General features: G+C 40.2%; 1 protein-coding gene across 2 annotated transcripts in view; it reads right to left on the bottom strand.

Moving 5' to 3' along the window:
• Nucleotides 1-22,433, bottom strand: part of gmds (GDP-mannose 4,6-dehydratase) — a 271,469-nt gene extending 249,036 nt beyond the window's left edge. For both annotated transcript variants that reach the window (XM_012872192.2, XM_036141034.1), the window contains exons 1-4: nucleotides 22,210-22,433; nucleotides 3,593-3,637; nucleotides 2,073-2,160; nucleotides 1,540-1,649 (exon numbers count right to left, since the gene is read on the bottom strand). In XM_012872192.2, the coding sequence (XP_012727646.2) occupies nucleotides 1,540-1,649; nucleotides 2,073-2,160; nucleotides 3,593-3,637; nucleotides 22,210-22,308 (342 nt within the window). In that variant the 5' untranslated portion in view covers nucleotides 22,309-22,433. The remainder of the gene's footprint in view (nucleotides 1-1,539; nucleotides 1,650-2,072; nucleotides 2,161-3,592; nucleotides 3,638-22,209) is intronic.
• Nucleotides 22,434-22,932: the final 499 nt, after the last annotated feature.

The raw sequence follows: 22,932 nt of genomic DNA, 5'->3' as shown, positions 1-22,932 counted from the left end.
GGGGAGGACTCAGAGTAGAGCCGCTGCTCCTCCACGTCGAGAGGAGCCAGTTGATGTGGCTCGGGCATCTGGTTAGGATGTTTTTCTGGACGCCTCCCTGGTGAGGTGTTCCAGGCACATCCCACCGGGAGGAGACCCAGAAGGAAGACCCAGGACACGCTGGAGGGAATATGTCTCCCGGCTGGCCTGGGAATGCCTTGGGATTCCTCCTGAGGAGCTGGCCCAAGTGGCTGGGGAGAGGGACGTCTGGGCCTCCCTACTGAAGCTGCTACCCCCGCGACCCGACCCCGGATAAGCGGAAGAAAACGGACAGACGTATATATATATATATATATATATATATATATATATATATATATATATATATATATATATATATATATATATATATTTATACACATACTACAGTCCAAAGCAGAGGGAGAGAAACATGAAAGAAAGGCACCTAAGGAAGGTCAAGTTGAATGCTTTTTTAATTCAAGCCTGTGAAAACGACCCCGATGTTAACATTTGCTGCATTTGAACGACAGTAACGTAGTTAGTTAAGATATAGAAGCGATGCGTAGTGTTTGACTACACATGACATGGCCAGTGTTATGGTTCCTTACAGACCGGACGGCTGCTGCGAAGACCAATAGCGCCCATATGTCCTGCGTCTGTTGCTGCGCCATGCACAACCAGAGCAATAGTTTGATTGCACTTACAGGAAAGATCACAGCTCGTGTCCAAATCAAGACTGACACCGAGTGATGCATTTAGAAGAGGACAACACGTGATGTAAGAGCGAAAGATTCCAGGACCCACTGTTGCGCACATAAACTGTGGACGCAGTTTCAAGGATGGGTTTAAAAAAAAAAAAAAGTTGAAATAGTTTTAGTGCTACTGGTGTGTCGTTTTGCTGCTTACCTAGATGCATTCATGCAGCAGAGTGTGGCGTAGTGCAGCTCAAAGAGGGCTGTTCATCAAGCTAATAACAGCTACCGTTAGCTTCTGTTGATCGGGAGGTTTATAACTTTGCTGATGCATGTTCAGGAGCTTCCCTGACCTTTCTATGTTGCTCTACAACAGCAGTGTCATTACACAACGTTCTAATGTCAGTGTAATATTGACAACTTTCAGCGGTGTTAAAAACAGCACTGAAGTATTTCAGTGTTGGTGGTAGCATCTAATCAGAGTAAAAGAAAAAATAATAATAATTAAAGCCACTACTTCTTCAAGCATTTCCTATTAGAGGAGGATTAGACATTTTTTCTGGAAATATTTTAATTATCAAGGAAAGCCATCGGTGCCACAATGCCTGGAGCATCTTTATCTTTCCTAAATTACTTTTCTTAGAATATTTTTCCAAATCACATTATCAGTGATATCGCATGAACACTTCCGCGTTCCTTGTTCCAGCTTTCTAAAAAAGAAAAAACCCCAATGACACTCCAGGAAATGAAAGATTAGAGTGACAAAATGGAAAGACCAGTCAGTCGGTTAATCTCGGTGTAAAAGGCACACGACATGACAGGAAGTATATTTTTGAGATCACGTTACCTTGACGTGGCTCTGAGCCCCGAGGTTGTAGATCTCTGTGGGCTTCACCTCGTTGATGATCTTCACCAGACAGGTGCTGTCAGTCAGGTCGCCGTAATGCAGCTTCATGTCTTTAAAAGAGCAGCACAGACAGGTGTCTTTAATTCTACGGGTCATTTTTCTCAATGTTTCAGAGTCATTCAAAATCAAGGGTGAAACCATTAAAGTGCAGTCTGAAATACATATCAAAATGGCCTTCATCACAAGTTTGCAAAAAGATCCTATTTAAATGCAGTCTCATGTATTTAGCTTGAAATCAGATAAAGAAAAAAAGCTTTTATGTTTAACAGTTGTTCACAAGTCAGTGTTGAGGGGTTTGAAGATAGGATTAAAAATGGATTCTCAGTAACTTACCAGGTTAAATAAAGGTTTAAAGCTAAAAAAAAAACACAATGCCACCAACAGGTTTTACAGACCAAAGTTGCCATTTTATCTGACAGAGCACAAGTCTTCATCAAACATCACCAAAACGAGAAACCAAACAAGATACTTACTGCCCTCCGTATGCGTCTGTGGGTTTTGGTAAAGGTGTTCGATGCGACCTGTGTTGAAGGAACTGGAACGGCGCAAAATACCATGAACCTGAGGAACAAAGAGACAGACAGGACTGGTACTGCAAAAGCACGGTGGGCATTAACGTACCTATTCAGAATCAGAAATACTTTAATAAGTATTTGTGATTCTGATTCATTCAGACAAGAATAAGTGAAAAATGTCACAAACACACACAAACGTATGAAAACGTGATATGATCAACTTGTTTACTTTGTTCATTTATCTTGGATCTTGTTTCCAAAGAGTTTCTAAAACTATAAACACTGCTTTTACTCCAGCTCAGTGTTTAGCTGTTGCCGTCTGATCTGTGATCTTTACTCCACATTCTGCGGGGGGTTTATGAGGAAGGTCTGCTCGGGAAGATAACAGGACCTGCTCCAATGGGAGTCCATTAGCAGGAGGACACTGTGGCCCGACCTCACTTCCTTTATTCACTGTGCTCTTCCTGCATGCCTCTGGACTCCCCTTTATTGCCACCCCCATCAGTCAACCCCCCCCCCCCACCCCCACCCCCCTCACAAACTGGATCTCGTCCATTTCCTGCCTGCTGTCCCTAAGGCAGGCAGCAGATGGAGCAGTTCACACAAAAGCAAGTTAAGATAAAGGTGTGCATCGTCTTTAACCAAGAATCTTTATACATCTTATCATCAAACATTTGCATTCTTGTGAATTTGTTCTGTTTGTACTTTTTTAAGCTATACTTTAATGTGTCAGAGCAAAACAAATTTCTATTTGCCATTTACACTTAAGACGGAATCATCCCAGCATAGTTTTTTTTTTTTTATTAATAAATGAAAGCAGAATTTCAGTACTCTGTGATGGACTGGACCTGACCAGGGTGTACCTGCCTCTCATGGGCACCAGCCTACCTACAACCCTGCATAGATAAGTGGGTACAAACAATGGATGGATGAATGTCAATACTCTGTTTTCTAATTACTCAGATTATCCGTGGTCAATATTAGAAGTTTTTTAGAGAGCAAAATCCAAAATCAAAAGAAATCTGTTCGGGGCAAATAGTTTTCTCAGCACTGCTGAACTTCCCCCCCAAAAAAAACATCAAGTAGCAGAGGAAATTTAGTGGCCTCACTGTTATGGCTGTATGATAACGACAACTTCCTGGGAATTACTTTGACCCAGGGAATTACTTTGACTTTCACCCCTGACCCCACCCCGGTCGTGAGTGAAAAGATTCATGCAACAGGAGGGTCTTATCAGGGCGAGGTGTGAGTGAACCAGTGTCTGTACAAGCTGTCCAATCACGTCACAATTCCCCCAAGAGTTCCCCCCAGACAGCAATGCCTGGATGCAGCTTATCGAGGGGAATGTTGCTGTGTGGATGTTGGCCTTCGTGGCTATCGCCATTTATTTTTCGGTGCGTCTGTGCGCACGTCTGAGCGTCTGAAGGGAAAAGATCTGGTGGTTTATAAGGCTGCAGTGTGCGTTGTGTCACTCTCACCTCGTAGCCTTTTGCAAGCAGGAACTCAGCCAGGTAGGAGCCATCCTGAAAAGAAACAAAACACCACTTAGGAATAATGCATGCACCATGTATTGCATTTAGATTACTTGCAGATTGATTTTTCACTTGAGGGAGAAAATCTCTGAGATTAAAATATTATGTCTCAACAAGGTGCAAACAGTTCTGCAGACTAGAAATTGCACACACTCAAGGCATTTTCATTGCCATTTCTTGTCCGCTACAATGAAATGGTTTTTGTCACCAATGTCACGGTATGGGCTGCACGTGTGTATGGATATCTACATTACTCCAGACATGTGAGCATCGCCATCACCATGAATGTACAGCATGTGACAGCACCATAATTCAAAGCACACATCGAGGGTCAGCATTTTAGCGTATTTCTGATCTCCACAAAAAGATTCAGAACACAGCACCAAATTTCCTTGCAACTATATTAAACCAAAACAACATATTGAAAACATTGCATTTTAAACCTGTCATGTTTTGTTTAGGAATAAAAACCAAGTAACCCCTAAAGCTTATTGTAATAAACAGCATTTCACTGTTCCCCTGTCTACTGCATAAACTACTATAGATCAGGAGCAGAATCAGCTTTATTCGGTCATTATTGTGCACATCCAAAGAATCTGGCATCAGCCACAGTGCTCACAGTGTGGTGAGCTGTTGTTTGTTTTTCTTTTGCTTGTTTTTTTTCCGCAAAAAAGCATTCTGCAGCGCTGACCTAAAGGTAAAAGTCTACAGAGCTTGTGTGCAGGTCTGCGGGGGTCTGCAGAGATGTCAGCAGTCTTTTTCCTGACCCGAAAACTGTACAAGTCCTGGATGAAGGGAACGTCCGCCCTGAGGATCTTCTCGGCAGACCTAATTTTTTTGTTGCAATTTGGACCTGTCCTGTGTTGTTTATCAACCAAACCACACAGTGACAGATGTTCAAAAGCAGCTGAATAATGGCAGCATAGAAGATAACCACCAGCTCCTGTGCACGGTACTTCTTGAGTTACTGCAAGAAGTACAGTCTGTGCCGGGCCTTCGTATGAACAGTGTCTATGTGTGAGGACCAGCGCAGGTACCGAGAAAGGTGGTCACTAGGAACCACAACAGATGCAGGCCAGGGGACCGGCCGATCCATCTCCTACCGATATGCGAACTTGACTATTCATAAAGTAAACCAACGACAGTGGTGTCATTTGCAAACTTCACGGGTTTCACAGACGGCTCTGCTAAGGTGCAGTCATTGCCGGAGAAGATGCTCTCAAGCCTCACCTGGTTATCCACTGACATGTAGAGGCCAGTCGGTGTCAGTGGTCTATATCTACATACTGGATCCTGCTGTACACCTGCGGGTGGTCAAGGAGGTGCAGGATGAAGCGTAGTCCCAATTTGACTCAGTTGTCTGCTAACCTGTTTGCCTGGCAAACTGCAGAGGGCCCAGCCGGCAGCTTGTGACTTCGTTCAGATGCTTTAATATCAGTTGTACAAAGTATTTCATGACCTCAGGGCAACAGGTCTTTAGTGATTTAACCCCATTGTGATGAATTTTTTGGGGCCCGGGATAATGATGAAGCAATTTAAGCGGGAGGGAGCCTCCACACAGCTCCAGAGACTTGTTTAAGAGTGGGCCAGTTGATCAGTACGAGCTTTCAGGGAGAACGGGGAAACACCATCAAGTCCTGGGTATTTCCTCGACTTCTGATGCTCAAAGAACCTAATTACATCTTCCCCGGCGATTCTCTAGTGCCAGTAGGGGTCAGAGGTGAGGGAGTGGTTGTTGGTGGAGGGTTGCAGGTCATCATTTTGTGTGGGAGTGAGATGGGAATGGCTGGTTTTCAAACCTACAGAAGAAGATTATTCCTGGCCTGCTAACAAAGAGTGGTCCTAACATAATTAATTTATCATAAAGTTGTTGTGTTGTCTTTTTCTGTAAATAAAACAATTGAATGGTCACAACAGTATATTGACATATTTAGTGCTGTTGGATTACAAGCCGTTGGAAAGCTGTATGATACAGCCTAGCAGTTTTGTGGGAGTCATGGGATCAGTGGATGTAACATCCACATGAATCTTTAGCTCTTGGCAGAGCTGTGTGTGAGCAAGCACTGACAACAAAGTCTTTTTCCTGCTTAAACTTTCCGACTCCACTAACTCAAAGACTCAGACTAAGTAATGGCATTAATCTCTCAATACGCCTTCATAAACTCCATAGACCAACATGCACACATACAAATACACATGTACACATGCTTTGGTTCACATGGCAGCCCTATACTTCATCTCCAGGTTGGAACAGAACTGCTCAGGTGCTAGCAAAAGAGAACAAGAGGCAAATTTTGGAAAATAAAAATGTTAGGGGACTGGATATATTCATCAACAAACATAGATTTCTCTCCAATAGTCTATTTGGATTTAGGTCACACAGATCAACAGCCATGGCACTTTTGGAATAATCCCAAGTCAACATTTGCAGTTGGAGTATTCATTGATCTAAAAAAAAAAAAAGCCTTTAATAGAATTAATCATGAAATTGTAATCAGTAAATTGGAACTTCATGGTATAAGAGGAGTAGTTACGCAGTAGATGAAAAGTTTTCCTAGCAACAGGCAATAATTTGTACAAATGGATGGCATGCAGTCATCATGCTTGGACATCGTTTGTGGTGTCTCCCAGGGGTCAATGCTGGGACCCAAACTGTTTATTTTATATTTAAATGATATATGCAAGGTTTATTACATACACAAAAATACTTAATTTTGTTCTGTTTGCAGAACATGCAAATAATTTATTTTCTTCTGGTGATAATCTTGTGGCTCATGGTAGAAATCAATTTAGAGCTATGTAAATAAAAAAATTGGTTTGATATTAACAAATTCTCATTAAATTTAACCAAGTTTTATCTAAATTGGGGGCACGGAAGGCGTGGTTGCTGAAATGACATAATTTGACCTTGCGGACACGTCAAGCATAAACCAGCCTTTAGACTCCCCAGGCTAAAACTTACCGGACCAATCACAATGTGGGAGGCAGTGCCAGAATTACCCACAATGCAGCAGACCTTTTCTATAACCATTACAGTCAAGATGGCAGTCACAAAAGAGTGATGTTTAATGATGCTCTTCATTGTGTCCTGAATGAGCTGAATATATCTTTAAAACCTCAACAACTGGCTGCTCTAAGAGCTAAAACATAGCGTGTAGCTTGGAGTTTGCGTCACAGCCAAAGTTATCTGATTATTTGTAACCTTTGTCCGCTGGTCGTGTTAGTCCCGCCCTGGTCCTGCCTTTGAAATCGGGCTCTACCCACTACTTTCCAAACTGACGTGTTTATGGCGTAAGTCAGTCTGGCTGGCTAATTATCTGTGGATCTCTGTGGTAAACACAAATCCATCTTTAATGACATAAGAAATGAAAAGCATGAGATTGTTTTTTTAGTTCTTCATGGAATGAGCTTGCTTTACCTTTTGAGGATTTAAAATGTCAGAAATAGATCATGTCGCTCATATCGTACATGGCTCTAACACTTCTAGGGATGCAAGTTATCAATTAATGACTTAATCTAAAGATGAAACCTTCATTTTCACTCTAGGTACTTGTGTGATTTAAAAAAAATTTCCGTGATGTAAAAAAGTTAGGTGTTCCCAAAGGGATGCAAGATATCGATTTAAAAAAAAGAAAAATTGGGCCACCTGTATTAAATACTGACTGACTAAACAAACATTGTGGTTTTCTCACACATTATCAAACTTGAACATATTTAAAAACTATAACAAAACATGATCCTATTAGGTCACTGAATAGAAACAAAGAAGTGGAATAGAATAAAATATATAAAAACACTGATCACTGAATACTCATCAACCATCCTTTAGGCATCATGTCTTTTTCTATCATGTAACAATATTCTGCGTAGTGCCCCCCCGGCTTTCCGTCAGCCCATCCGTGCCTTCATGGCATACAAGTTTTGGTTGAGATGTTGACACTGCTCCGCCATGCAGCCCGGCTGAACAGGAGCCGTTTTGCTGACCACAAAAGGAGCCTGTTGAGTGTTTATATTTAGAAACAGAAGCACATAAAGAGCATTTTGCAACCTTGTTGTCAAACAGTGCAAAAATAATCTCACACAAAACTCTTTTTGGACCGCTTCATGACCACTATGTCTTTTTTTCTCTCTTACTACTGTGGTCTGGCTCCACTTTAGAATGATTGGCAGCGCCCTCTTCTGGATGGTGGCCAGACTACAACACTGAAAGAAGGTCCGTATAAGCTGATGTTACCGTTTGATCGGATGGAACAAACTTTATTCTAATCAACCATTAATTGACAATTAATTGTAAATCAATTATTTGTTTGCATTCCTACTTTCTAGGGTTCTATACTTGGAGAACGTTACTGGCGAGCCTGTCATTCAAGTTCCAAACTGCACAGAGTCTAAACTAAATGAGTTTATAAAAGGCAGAGAACTGATTCTGTATTTGCTGTGGCAAAAATAGTTCACAAATCTTATGCAAATACCTGTAATGCTTATTTTCTTAAGCAACTACAGAATTGAAAAAAAAAATTTAAAAAGCCAAAAAACAAGACATTTCATATTGCCCTAATATATGATCTTCTGTGATGGGAAACCATCTGGTTTAAAAGAACAAATAAAGGGTTTGGTGCATAATTAAATAGTTTTTTGTAACTGCCTTCGGTCTTACATTTTTATGATCTCTTTTTAAGATAATTCGTTGGATCTGCAGGTTGAGCACCATGAAAGCCAGTTGGCACTGCGAGCAAGCCTCTTTCTGCCTAAAGCAATGGAGTAGGGGGTAGGGGTGGGGGTGGTAAACTGAGCTTTGGCAACCCCTCATCCATCCACACAGCGTTCAAAGCTCCGGCTGGTGTCATGTTTTCCTGTCCTTCTGCCAGGGTCAAAACGTTCCATGCAAGTACAAAACGGAAAACAAGCCTAAAGAGCTGCAGCCCTGCCTCTAAACAAGAAGCTCCTTTGAGGCCACATTATCCCATAGACCCTGGCTTCACCTCCCCGTTTCCTGTTTTGGGGAGCTGTGCGCTCGCTGGAAGCCACAGAGGCAGACGTACACACAAATACGTAATACAGTCACCTGTCAGACCCGTGGCCACACCACAAACTCCCCAAAGGCTCATCTAGGAATGTCACAATATAGCCTTGCTATTAAAACCAAAGTTTGGTCAAGTGAGAGCTAGAACTTCAAGGACTCAAACATTAATCTAATTCTAATGAAGAACTAAAAGTAAAGCTCATTAGGCAACTAAAAAGAGAAAGATTTCCTTAAGGAAAAGCAGCTACATTTTTTCATTTATTTATATTTAAATAAATAAATCTTGAACGCTCGACAAGTAGGCAAGTGAGCATTTTGATCATGTATTACTATGGATATTTTCCAACTCCAAGCTGTATAAACTTAAATGCCTATTAAACTTAAACATATTCAGTGTTGCGTATTTGTGGAATGAGGAAGAGTGTGGCCTGAGGAGACAAACACCCTGAATCAAGGTGTCCATAATTAAACAACTTTTATTTCTCAGATAAAATTAATAAAAAAAAAAAAAAAAAAAAACGATTTGACCAACTCTGGCAAGTCAAAAATGTAAAAAAATTAAAATAAATATTTCAGACGGACTGACCACTCTTAAAATCGTCAAGCTTCTGAACATAATCAACATGGTTGCAAGAAACCGGTTGGGAACAAAAGATTTAAGCTAAAGCTAATCAAGTGTGGAGATTCCTGGAAACCATTCATCTCCGGCACTGTCACATTCTGGAACTGCAGCCTACCTGGAGGGCCCCATAAGTACAACGTGTACAATTTTCAGCGACATCGCCAAGGTAAGAGAGGCTGACTGCCAAGCACCGCGGAACTGCACATGTACAGTAGGCTGAAATGTCAGGACTGAGCCGAGAAATATTTGACGTGAGAGTACCCAAGGTTTCTTGGAGTGATGAGATGAGAGTGACTCTTGACAGACCAGACGAATGGGCCTATGGCTCCATCAGTACTAGTATAGTACTAGCATAGTTTTACAGATAAAATAGATGAGCAAGAAGAGATAGATGGACCCTTTTGGCTTGAAGACAGCCACTCCCAAAACTTAGAAGACTATTTCTTGAAACAATGGTAGATGAAAAAGTCTGCATTTTCAAAGAAGATCACGAGTATGTAGTAATGCTGCATCACATGTGTCGATGTAAACTGTGTAGATAGCCAGTAAAGGGCTTAAAAATTAAAGAACAATGAAATGGCCCCTTTCTCAGCTCTTATAAGCCCTATTGAGAGCGTATGGGCCCTTGTTAAACTGAAGATTTACATTGGAGGACAACAGTCCAGCTTTTTGAACAGTGTTTGAAAAGATAGAATAGGAATAGAATAGATATAAAAGAAAGAAAGAATCAGGGAGCTGCAGTGGGCCAACAAATGTTCAGACCTTTACTTGGCCTGAATACTGTGGTGGGACTTTAAGAGAGCTGCACAGAAACACATCTATAAACCTCAATGAAGTGAAGCAAGTCTGGAAAGAATGCGAAAGGCTGATACGGTCATACAGAAAATGATAACAGAGTTTTTTGTTGCTAAACCTTTAAATTATGGGAGACACATTGCCAAAATGTCAAAGCAGCACATGAGAAGGCAGACTTTGTGTGAAATGGAAAATGTTACATAGGAATATATAACATGCTGTTTAGATGCAGTTTACTTCAATGTAACACATGATTTTTTTCCATAACTTTATAGACTTTAAACCAAAGAAAGAAAGCTTTTTTATATATTTTTATTTTTCATATGATGGAAGTAGGAAACACTAAATCTCAAAGTAACTAAACTGAATGCTGCCTATCGCAATGTCTAAATTAAAATGTACATGACTCTTTTGATATATAAAGAGAAATTTTACAATATTTCAAAGTAAAATGTAAAACAAGAAAAAAAAAAGGCAAAATAAGCTGGTTTTAATGTCAAGCTCCAGTAATTAGCTCAGATCTAAGTTAACCTTCTCTTCACCATCACCATCATCATCATCATCATCAAGCTTTCATTAAGCGGCTCGATATGCCTCAGTGACAGAGGAACACATGAGTACAAGTTTGTTTTCTATTCATTTTATTTTACATTAGGATTTTATATTCCTGTGCAATAAAAAGACAAACTCAAATGAATTTGCAATTATACACTCCAGTTTGTAAAGTGGAAAAATGATTTTGTATATTTGGTCAGCATAATCAATGACTGAAGATATGATTGTCATCATCTTCTAATAGCTCTGTCCCTTGGATAAGAGACGGTAGACAGAAATTAGTATTTTATTTGTTGGTAATCATTATTTTATAGGCAAAACAAAATAGTTAATAAACAAATATGTAAAAGGTCATTTACAAAAATGTCAGTAAGTTGACATCAAATCTCTCCTCCACAATTTATTTGCAGACCTGATTATTCTGAGCGCAATATCTGGCAAATTTTCAAAGAGTCTGATTAAATACTCAAGACGTACAGATAAATACTTCATATTAATTTTACATAGGATTTCAATCAAATTTAAGAAACATGAGACTTATGAGAGTAAAGCAGAGATCCTAAAGAAATAGTGTATGAGTTGGCTGCCCTCTGCTGGTGAAACAGAAAATGAAGAAGATAGGGTTTCTTTTATATACATACTGCCATCTGTGTGGCTTTTGAGTCACAATCAGATAAACTGTGTAATTTTCTGGAGGAAAAGGAGCCAGCAGGTCCGATTTTGCAAAGAACTCTGATAATGCCTGCAGCCATGAGGCATACATCTATGTAAACAGTGGGGCCGGGCGTGCATTAATCCATCATTGTGTGCAGACTGCAAATGAATCACTTTAATGTGTTTTCTTTAGACCGCAGGCAGAAGCTGGCAAGCAAGGCACTGGCCTGCAATTACGTCTGATACAGCATAATGACGCCGCAATCACAGACATCCACACACACACACACAAGTTCGGCTTTCTAGCCTTATTAGGACATTACACCGACTTCCATTCATTTTAGCAATTCCTTTAGAGCCTAGCCCCAAAACGAGCTCTAACAATTCTTATTAGTCATAACCATAACCTAAACTCAACACTCTCCCTAGCCCCCCCAACAAACAATGATGCATTATCACCAAGCTTTGGCCCCCCATATAGACCCATCTCTCTTAACAAGGTAGGTGACAGCAAAGGTTACTGCACATCAAAATGAATCAAACTGACTGAAGGAGGAGATATAGCTTATTTAAAAAAATAAAAAGTGGACATTATCAATCTGCTGCACTGCACTGGGGCATTCAGAGCTTTAACAGCTGTTTTTCTAGTTGGATCATTTCTCAACACCTGCTCCGTAAGCTGACCACAAAAACCTGAAAACATCTTAAATAAGCCTTCGATGATTCTAATTTTGAAGGTCAAATATCCTAAAAACCCATTTAGGGATACACTTCCAGTCTGACCCATGCGACCAGCGACAAGCAGCTCTGGCAATCCTCATTTCTAAGGCAGAACACCTAATTTGTACCTGTTATAATATACAAAAAAATATTACACTGGACTTTGAGTTCACCATAGTATGGAAACTAAAAAAAATATTACATGCTTAGATTTGTAGTTTGATAAAAGAAAAAGAAATGGTAAAACAAATAAGATGTGCTTTTTTTCCACTACTGTTGGTGGGAAATAAACAACCTGCTCCTGCTTAATAGTTACTTAGTAATAAAACGTGGTTTCATTTTTAACCAATACACACAAAGCCACACAACCAGCTGTTTTTGTGGGTCTTTTAAAGAATGTACCTCAAAGTACAGTCTTGGGAAATAAAAAAAAAAAGGTTCCATGACTATAAATACAGTCATGAGAAAATGTAAGTACACCCTTGCCACTTCTTTAGGATTTAAGATGAAACGTAGCAGCCAGGAGCTGCTGATCATATTAACTTGATTAACTGATTATCTGGATGAGCAGCTTTATAAAAAAAAAAAAGACTTTTGGTTGACCGCTGCTCCAGGTGTGTGCGCCAACACGATGCCACTTAGGCAGGACATCAGCAGTGACGTCAGTGAGGTCAGTTATTGTGTTCAGCAATCGGGGAAGGGTTACAAGACCGTTTCCAAACACTCAGAAGTCACAGGGTGAGAAAGATTCACAAGTAGAGTTTTTCTAAGAGAGCTCCCAATCTTCTAATGAGTGGACATCAAAGCTAATTTTCCCCTAGGGTCAGTTTGTGTAATGAAATGTCAAAAAGCTCAAGAGCTCTGTTATCCACTCTACAGACGTGGTGAAAAAACAAACAAATACAGCTCTCTCTGTTGCCATCTAAGCAAGTTTGCTGGTATATTTATGGACTTTTCAGATCCTTCTAGCGACTTTCTTTTTCAAATAAGTGATTAGCGACAAATCTAGCGACTTTTTTCTGTTATTTGAGACTTTGATGACTACACGTGAAAGCACCAATCGTTCTACAGTTACTGTCCTGAGTGCTGCCATAAGCCCCTCCCACTTCTCAAGCACTGTAGTCGGTTTCACCCAGTCTTAACCTGGCAAGCCAGATGGATAATCTGTAGCAGTCTACGTTCTGCACATTATCAATCTGGGCCTGCTCCCATGAAATCTGTTCAGGAAAAGGGAAGAGGACATTCAGCAGAACTTTCCAAGCTGATTGGGCAAAGCGACACCTAGTGCCCGCCTAGGTTGGTTTTAGCCAGTCATGGTATCAAATAAAAATATTGTTAGCACAAGGCGCCATGAGAAACCATAACAAGTTTACGCTGGTCGAGGCACTTCTTGTTGTTCTGCCTTCAAGAAAATGTGGATTCTGACCAAACAGATGTGAGAGTAGCAGCTACGCGTGCGTCCCACTGATCTCTATTTATTCACTGGATATCCGGATATCTCCCTTTGGACAGATGAGACCAAATGTGTGGTCATAACACAGTGTCAGTTTTTTCAGAAAAAAAAAAAAAAAAAAAAAGCACACCAGAACACATCATACCAACAGCATGGTGGCGGGGTGATGATGGTTTGGGCTTGTTTTACAGCCACAGGACCTGGATTGCCAAATTTCAAAATCACCGAGCGAATATAGACACCTCATGTGTCCGCCAAAGTATTCTGCTGTAGAGCCGGACACCGAGCCAACTGCCTGATAGCTACTGTAAAGAGAAATATGTCTTTGCCCACAAACAGATATTTGGGCAAATATCCTGAGGATTTATGAAACAAAAGTGGCAAACCTGGTTTAAAACTAAACAAAGCATTTCGTAAAAGAGAACGTCCTGCCGACTGTAGTGTGATGGTCCAGTTCTGGCTTTCTTCGTCAGGAGCAAATGCTGCTTCTAAAGCTGCTACATCTTTATCCTGAAACTTGCCGCAATTAACTGTGATTTTTTTCAAGCTGTATGCCAACGAAATTTCGTTCTGTACGCACTTTGTGCATACAAAATGACAATAAAGTTGTCTAAGTCTAAGCTTCTCCCTTTTGGAATAAAGTGGTCCTGCGACTCCCCCCACCAGCATACCGCTCCTTCCAGTGTAATAAAGTCAGCCGTTCTCACTTTCACACAATTCTAGACTTAGAAAAACATACTTATGAATATCATGTTGCTTTTCTACCGTGAGATCAGCCAAGAATATTAGGCTTTGGAACTTTAAAACTGCCGGCAATTTCCTGTGGTGGAAAACCCCCTGAAGAGAGCATTTTGTTAGGTTACATTTATATAGTTCATGAATCAATAAAATCGAGTTTGTACAAGAAATCTACTCTGGTAGCAAAATAAATTTAACTTGAAGGGATTTTTAATCCCTAGAAAACCAGTCACTTGCTCCTTATCTGAAATCTAATCCTTGTTTTATGCTTAAGAAAAATAAAAATCTAGCAAAGGAGGGGGTCGTAGAAAGAATAATTTATATATATATATATATATATATATATATATATATATATATATATATATATATATATATATATATATATATATATATATATATATATATATATATATATATGGTTGATAAACTCCACTTTGAGAGCTTAGTGTGCAGCTAATTCAGCTTTTTACAACTACAGCTGAACTCGTATCTCCTCCTGTATCAACAAAGGCTGCCAGACTTCAGTCGGAGGAAGAATCAGCCTTTGAGGAGCCATCAGCAGCCATTATGAGCAACAGAGGAGGTGTGTGCATGGATTCTTAGCTTTATGATTATTGTTGCTGGCCCTCGCTCAGACTTTATCCTGTTTTGCGAACGGTGGAGCGAGTGCAGGGAGGCGGGGAGGGAATGAGCAGATTAAACAGGAACGGGGAAGAGAGGGCGAACAGGAGGAACATCAAAAAGGTTTGAGCGGGGGGTCAAAACTCAGACAGAGAGTTGAAAAGAGATGTGTGAAAGCTCCAAGGCAGAGTAAAGTTTTATTGTCACACAGCGAGCTTAAAGCTGTCCTTTCTGTAACCCTGCAGCATCACCCAGAAGCCCCCCCCCCCTGCGCGGCTCTGCAGCTTTGGCTTGGCACTCAGGTGGTCTCCTATAACTCACGCCATCCCGGCCCAATACTTCACAGCGAGACAACGCTCAGAAACATTCGGAACGAGCAGCACGCTGCCCTGGAATTTATGAACAGTAGTTAGCGAGGTGATTTACGGATTCGTCCGAGACTCCTGCGGCCCGGCGTGTGAAGCTCCGAGATGGCGTATCCAGATGCTTCCCTGCCCGCCTCTTGCGCGAGCTCTCAGTGTTCCTCAGTAATGGCATGACGGGCAAAATAAAAATGAATTAATGCTGTTATTCTTCTTGTCTGTTAAAGAGGGCGCGGGGAGATATGGGGGGGTGTGGAGAAGTGCTGCCTGACGCAGGAATGCGAGACTTTCCAGGAGCTCCGACGGTCGTCTCTCCGGGGCTGCATTCTGGGAACGCTCTAGTGCCGACTGCTGCTCGAGACCGTGAAATATCCGTGAGCCCATTTCCTCCGGTGCTAATCATCTGCTGCACACATCTGTCCCATTTAGTGGATGCCACTAAATGGGACAGATGTTAAAACGCATGGGTGTATGCAAAACCACAGGTGAAATTTTGATGGGCAGTTTATTTTTTTATTTTTTTAAAAGAGTCCTCATTTGAGCAATATTGTAAAGAATAAAATATTTTCTAATGCAATCTTAAAAGAACATTTAGACCTTTGAAAAACCGAGCTGACCCGAACCCCGATTTGATGTAGACTGCAGCCTTTGTGATTTGATGTTAGAAAAAAAATTTTCAGGTTGTTTATTTATTTTATTTTTTTTTCGAAAAACTGACTGTAATATCGGTGCATTATGTGAAGTGAATTTGCCTTAATATAGGGCTGGACGACATAGAAAAAAAGCATATCGATAAAATAGAAATCATATTGATCCATATAGATAATTATCAAAATTCAAAACATATATTTTAAGTTCAGCCCTGGCCATTTTATGCTTAGTGACCTGTTTTTAGATACAGAACACACAAACACTGAATTCAACCTCAACCTATTATTCAAACAACTTTCTACCAGAACAGGAAGTTTTTTTTTAAAAATTAAAAAAAATGCGTGCTCTCTGAACTCTTTGAAGGGGGCGGAGCTTTGTGAAGCAACGATCCTGGATCTGCGTTTGTGATTGGTTGGGAGAATGTAATGACTAATATTAACCTACGTGGCTAAAATGCATAAGGAATTAAAACTGTTATTCTATTGAAAGTTTTATTTATCCTTTATTTTCTATCGTCGATATACATCGTTATTGAATTATCGTCCAGCCCTACCTTCACATAGTTTTTTTGTTTATAATAAATTAATCTGGGTGAAGACAAATGCAGAGAAAAATAACTTTCATTTTATTTTTTAAATAATAAATAAAGGTAATCGGACCTAATTAATATAAATCAGTTTCGGCTAATATTTTTGCCTAATTCCTTGAATTTCATGTCAAAAGTAGAGCATTAATTGATTTCTGTAACTGTGACTTTAGAAAGGGCAAAATTATAGAAATGGAGGACAGGATTAACTGACCTACTGACACAAAGCAGGCAATAAACTTAACTCAAAAAGGTTATTCTACAATATAAAATTTTATAACATATTGTGAAGTTCACAGACTTTTTGCTTTTTCACAAAAAAAAAAAAAGTCACGGTAAAAAATGTCCACGCATTCGCTCCTACTGCCTGGACCGCTGCAGCGCTTGTCAGGATGTCCTAAAAGCTTTCTGAGACACACCCAGATGTTCAATAACACTGCAGCAAGAATTCAGATTAGAGCAGAGCGGTAGAGATTAGTTTTATTTTAAACTCCTCTCCTTAGCCCCTTAGACACGTTCAGTTAACCAAGTTAAAGGAGAGCATGGCTCCATATTTTCCCAGCAGACCAACTCACTTTCAGCCTGCAGGTTTACTCTGCAACCCTGTAGAAGGTGTTAAAAAGAAAAAAAAGGGCAAGTTTTACACTCCGTAATTAAAAACCACATTAAATATTGTAAATATTAAATAATAAATAATGCAAACCACACATCTGATGTAATGTCCACAACAAGTTTTGTTGTGTTTCTATTGTTGGAGTACGCCACAATGGCACACGTTTCTCTGACAACAGCATGCTTAAAAACGAGTTCCAGAGGGAAGGGATTCAAATCATCCCAGTCTCCACTGTCGAGTACACAGGTAAAACAGAATATGCCTGCATGGGGAAGCCCCCCCGGCACATGTGCAGTACGACTGCAAATAGAGAAGAACGCGCTGTCGCTCTTCCTAACGGATGCCGACCACTTTAAATACCACAGTGCTGAGTTGCATACTTTAAAGTCACCCAAAGAAACAATTGAACTTTGTTGTCTGTCCCAATAAACCTTTGGGTCCCATGCATTCTCAGAGGCTTCATCTGAAGACGTATCGTGGTTTCCCCCACTGCATTAAAAGCCTCGCATTCACATCTGCCCAAACTGTCGCACTTTTTCCCAAAAAGCAGCGCACAGAGACACTCCCGTCTCTTCTCTGAGCCAAATAGGTCAGGTGTGCGGCTGCTGCTAGACGCTTCTAAGTCCACCAACATGTGGAGAACAGCCAGAAGAAAACACATGGCCCTCTTTACAGAAAGTCAAAAACAAAAGCATTTTGACAGGAAGCTGTTACCACACAGTTCAAAACAAAAGCAACATTTGCTACAGGAGGCACGGTTTTAGCCACTTTATGACATGATATGCCTTTTTTGGCTCTTGAGAGCCGGATAAATTGCCTTGACGGGCCGGATTCGGCCAACGGGCTTTGAGTTTGACACGTGTTCTAAGATGCCAAATTTCCAGATCCAGGTATGGAAACTACGACAGCAAAAGTCATGCAGGTAACACACATCTTTGAAAATGCAGACCTGAAGGCGGTGCAAGCCACTGGCCAGTAATGCGGTGTTGGGGAATATGTCACTCCTCCTTACCAACGTGCACAGAAGTGTTTCATTTAATGAACACTTTCCACTTCTGTAGCAGATGACAGTATTATTCCTAAACAAAATTTACATAAATTTAAAATAACAATCTGAATGGTTTAAAATACAACCGTAATCAGAGTTTTACTACAGATCTGCCAATGCAGGGAGAGAAGGAGGAGTTCTGTGAAGAAACGTTTTACTCTGCCGCCCCCATGTGGCTAAATGCTGTAACTTGATAAAAAGATTATGCATTACTTGGTTTACTTCCATGTTCGTATTGCAGAGGAATCTATATCAATGTTTTTTTATGAAGTCACCTGAACTTTGTCTTTTAACTGTAAATAGGGGAATTACAACTAAAACAAGTCCATCATAAAGTCAATTTTTTTTTAATATGGAACTGAATTCTTTTAAATAATAAAAAAAAAATGCATTTTATTTGACAATATGTTTAATCTATGCATTAGTGACTTGCGATGGCTTTCTTTAGGAATTTATTATTGAAAATATTGGCTTAAAACAGTAAACATTTGACTGGATTGTTGAAAGATGTCCAATGTTAGTTTGATAGATGCATTTTACACTGCGTACGACGCTCCTGTTAAAAATCAGTGTGTGGCACTATGTGTGAAGAGCCAACAAGAGGGATCATATTTCTCCAATTTTAGCTTCCCTTCATTGGCTTCCTGTTAAATCAAGAATAGAATTTAAAATTCTTCGTCTAACGTATAAAGCCCTTAATAACCAAGCTCCATCATATATCAGAGCTCTGATTACCCCGTATGTTCCTAACAGAGCACTTCGCTCTCAGACTGCAGGTTTGCTGGTGGTTCCTAGAGTCTCTAAAAGTAGAATGGGAGGCAGATCCTTTAGCTATCAGGCTCCTCTCCTGTGGAACCAACTCCCAGTTTTAGTCCGTGAGGCAGACACCCTGTCTACTTTTAAGACTAGGCTTAAAACTTTTCTTTTTGACAACGCTTATAGTTAGAGTGGCTCATGTTACCCTGAGCTACCTCTATAGTTATGCTGCTATAGGCTTAGGCTACTGGAGGACATCAGGGTCTATTTTTCTCACTCTACTGATTTCTACTGTTCTCCAGTTTTGCATTGCATTGCATTGAAATGACTGTCGTCATTTCAGCTTTTAACTTTTTGTTCTCTCTCTCTCTTTTTTCTTCAAAGTAGGTACAACTGATCTTACGTTCTGTTAACTGTGACATCATCCAGAGAAGACGGCTCATCCGCTACTACCATCTAATGTAGAACAGATTACTAGATCAATGTGTGCTTCTGTGCTTTTTTGTCTGTCTTGTTGTGTCTCTGCTCTGTCTTCTGTGACCCCAGTCGGTCAAGACAGATGACCGTTCATACTGAGCCCGGTTCTGCCGGAGGTTTTTCCTTCCCGCTAATGGGTGGTTTTTCTTTCCACTGTCGCTTCATGCTTGCTCAGTATGAGGGATTGCTGCAAAGCCATGTACAATGCAGACGACTCTCCCTGTAGCTCTACGCTTCTTCAGGAGTGAATGCTGCTTGTTGGGACTTTGATGTAATCAACTGGTTCCCTTATATAGGAACTTTTTGACCCAATCTGTATAATATGATTGAATTTGACTTTGTAAAGTGTCTCGAGATGACATGTTTCATGAATTGGTGCTATATAAATAAAACTGAATTGAATTTAACAAGTTTGACAATCGTTTAGAATATTGATTAAACCAGCTACAAAAATCATGAGTGCCTGGGTTCAAGTTAAATACGTTTTAAAGGAACTGGTAGCATTTCAAAAAAAGCCTGCTGGAGTAGTCAAATGAGCCTCCAGATCATACAGAAACATTGTTGCAATATTGTGAGTGGCATGCATAGGTGAACAAATGCGAAAATGCATTAATAAATGAATGGAAAAAAGTGACTGTTTTTAGGGTTGGAAAGCTTAGTGACATGGCCTCATCTGTAACATGTGATCAAATAAAATCTATTTAAAAAAAACTATAAGTGTTACTCACACTCCTTAAATAATACACAGACGCATTTGCATTGGTTTCTCAGGAAAAACTGCCACTACCAACATGGCAGTCAAGTGGACAATTTCTACTCTAGACATCTATTAAGGGAGTTATGGCTTAGTTTGCAGATTTCTAATCAACTCAGGATAGCAGAACTCAATTCTAGCATAACTTTTTATAAGGGAAATTGTGATTATTCTGAACTGCTGTTACCCGGGGAGTTTATGAGGTCACAAGGAAATTCAACATATGTTACGTTACAGAATCTCCAAAACTGCAGCTCCTTAGCGGTGTTCCTGGCTAGGGCTGTGAGACATTAGAAGATCTTGTAACGGTATCAATATTGGTGTAAATTGCAATAATGATAGCAGCTGCAATATATTTCTTTGTTCTTCGCCCCGCTCTTTCTCCTCTTTGCTTCCATCACTCTCTGACATTTATCATTTGGAGCAATGTCATTTATGTCCAATGTGAGCATCTGCTGCCGCAAGACCAAAAAACAGGGGGGCAGTAAATGAGACGGCCCCATGGGAATGGGTTCGCAGATGAAGGCCACAGCCATTTTTTCCCTCCTCATTTTCTGGCTGCTTTTCAGTAGTTTTGAATTCAACCAGTGTCGGTGCCACTACCGGTAGCATGAGTCGAAACCTGGACCTGAGGTTGCACAGGCAACTCCACCATGATGACACATCAATACGTGACATTGCGAAAAGGTTTCCGGTGTCTCTCCCGGCACAGTCTCAGGAGCATGGAGGAGTTCTCGATAAACCTGCCCATCTGCATTTTAAGCCCCACTTACAGCAACGGCAAATAACAGATTATGATATTGGGCAAAGCTAGCTGATAAATAAAAATAGCAGTTTTCAAAGGGAGATTTTATCTACTGTTAAAGAGAAAAGAGATATCCAAACCACCTCGACCCTATATGAGAAAGCAACCGAGACCCATTCGAAATTATGACATTAATCGCAAAAACAATCTGATTACCAATTGTCACGTGGCTGGCCAAAGATACATTTATAAAGATAAATAGAAAAAAAAATAAAAAATCGAGATTATTTTAAAAGAGATATAAAATGATACTATATTGTTTATATCAAGATGGTCTATCTATGTTGTGTTATAATTCCACTTTCAGGTATTCCAGTAGTTTTTTTTTTTATTATTTTTTCAGTTGCTTCTTATATTTATCTACAGCTGTTTGTTAAAAAAAAAATGTGCCTGTGAAACATTTGGGATATAACTTTGATTCAGAGACGTCGAGGTAAATATTGTATATCAGCACTCTTATTATCGAGATATTATTTTTGGTCCATATCGCCCAGCTGTACCCTGATCAAAATGCTGAGCATAATAATCAGATCAGAAACAGAGTAACTGACGTTAACCAGTCTGAATAGGTTTGTGATGCCATTTGTATTGGCTTAGTTGGAGATTTATTCCACAAATTGGGAAAAAGGTGGAAGTGGTGAACCTCCTCAAGAGAAGAATTAGACTCCAAGAGTGCATCAACAAAACGTCCAAGAGGTCATAAATGAAACCAGGAAACAACTAAATCTGATGTTTGCCTTAAGATGGTTTATATTTCCAACACCGGGGAAACAAGCAGAGACAAAATGGAACAGATGCACACTTAGCAAAGTTTCATTTATAAAAATATAAATGAAAGTATAAATTTGTACATAAACTACTTGCTCTCCTAATACAATAGCATATTATTACAGCGTCCAAAACTCTTGTTTTTTTTAACATGTTTTAAGTTTGCTTCCACCCTTATTTCACTGAAAACTGATTTCCACTCGTGAATTGTGCAAACAAGTGACTGAAGCCAACCGGTAAAACGTGCCATTCCCATCCCATCCGGGATGTTGTGTGCAGAGATAAAAAAAAATCATTTCCTGGTTTCCTTTACGAGCGACACGCCAAGCGAGGTTAATCAAAAACCCAAGTTAAACTTGAGCTCTGTTATTTAAAAACGCCCGAAGCTACGCTGCCACGTTACTCACAACGCCTCGGATAAGACGCGCAAACACGAAAGGACAGTTTTCCTGGTGCAAAAGCACGAACGCGCAGAGAGTCCCTGCAGAATTCACTTCAGCCCATCTCTCACTGACAGCTCAGCGACTGGGCGCCTCCAGCAGCAGCAGCCGGGTGTTACCTGGCCGGTGATGCCGGTGATGACAGCCACGTTCCTCTTCTTTACACCGTCTCCGTTTACCGACGAGCCCGCCTTAGTAGCTTCGGAGCACTGAGCCATCTCTGTTTCTTAAGTCGGAACGGTGCGCTGGGCTAAAACAACAGTTCGAAGCGACCTAAAGCAGCAGTGTCCGTAGGAAGCAGCAGCGCGAGTACCAGCGAGCCTCCTCAGCATCCGTAAACCAATGACGCGGACCAATCAGAAGACACCGGGTGGGCGGGGTCTTTGAAGAGGAAAGGATTCGTGTGTGTACTAAAGCGCCGTTTGACACAGCGACACCTCATGGCAAGGAGGGTAAACTGCAGCACAACAAGGAAGAAGGGCTTAGGAGAATTTGTTTGTTTGTTTGTGTATCTTTACTTTTTACTGGCAGGAAAAAAGGAAAGAAAAAGGAAGGAAAAAAAAACATGTATTCAAATAGCATGTGTTTATTCTTATTTTAAATCTTAATCTCATGTTTACAATTTACATGTAAGATCATTTTAAATAATAAAAAACTTGGCATCTTGTAAATAACAAAGCTAAATTTAAAGCTTTGAATGCTTCAATGCCCAACAGATGATCTGAAGAAGACAGCTTTAGAAAACCATTGCTTATATAAATCCAATCACATATATTCATGTTTTAACTTCATGATATTTTTTATACACCCTTATTTTGTCTGTGTGAGAAATGTTTGTGATA

This window comes from Fundulus heteroclitus, chromosome 9 (genome assembly GCF_011125445.2).
Source record: "Fundulus heteroclitus isolate FHET01 chromosome 9, MU-UCD_Fhet_4.1, whole genome shotgun sequence".
Taxonomy (NCBI): Eukaryota; Metazoa; Chordata; class Actinopteri; order Cyprinodontiformes; family Fundulidae; genus Fundulus; species Fundulus heteroclitus.
The sequence above is the reverse complement of the archived record's forward strand: the minus strand, read 5'-3'. Positions and strand labels throughout refer to the sequence as shown.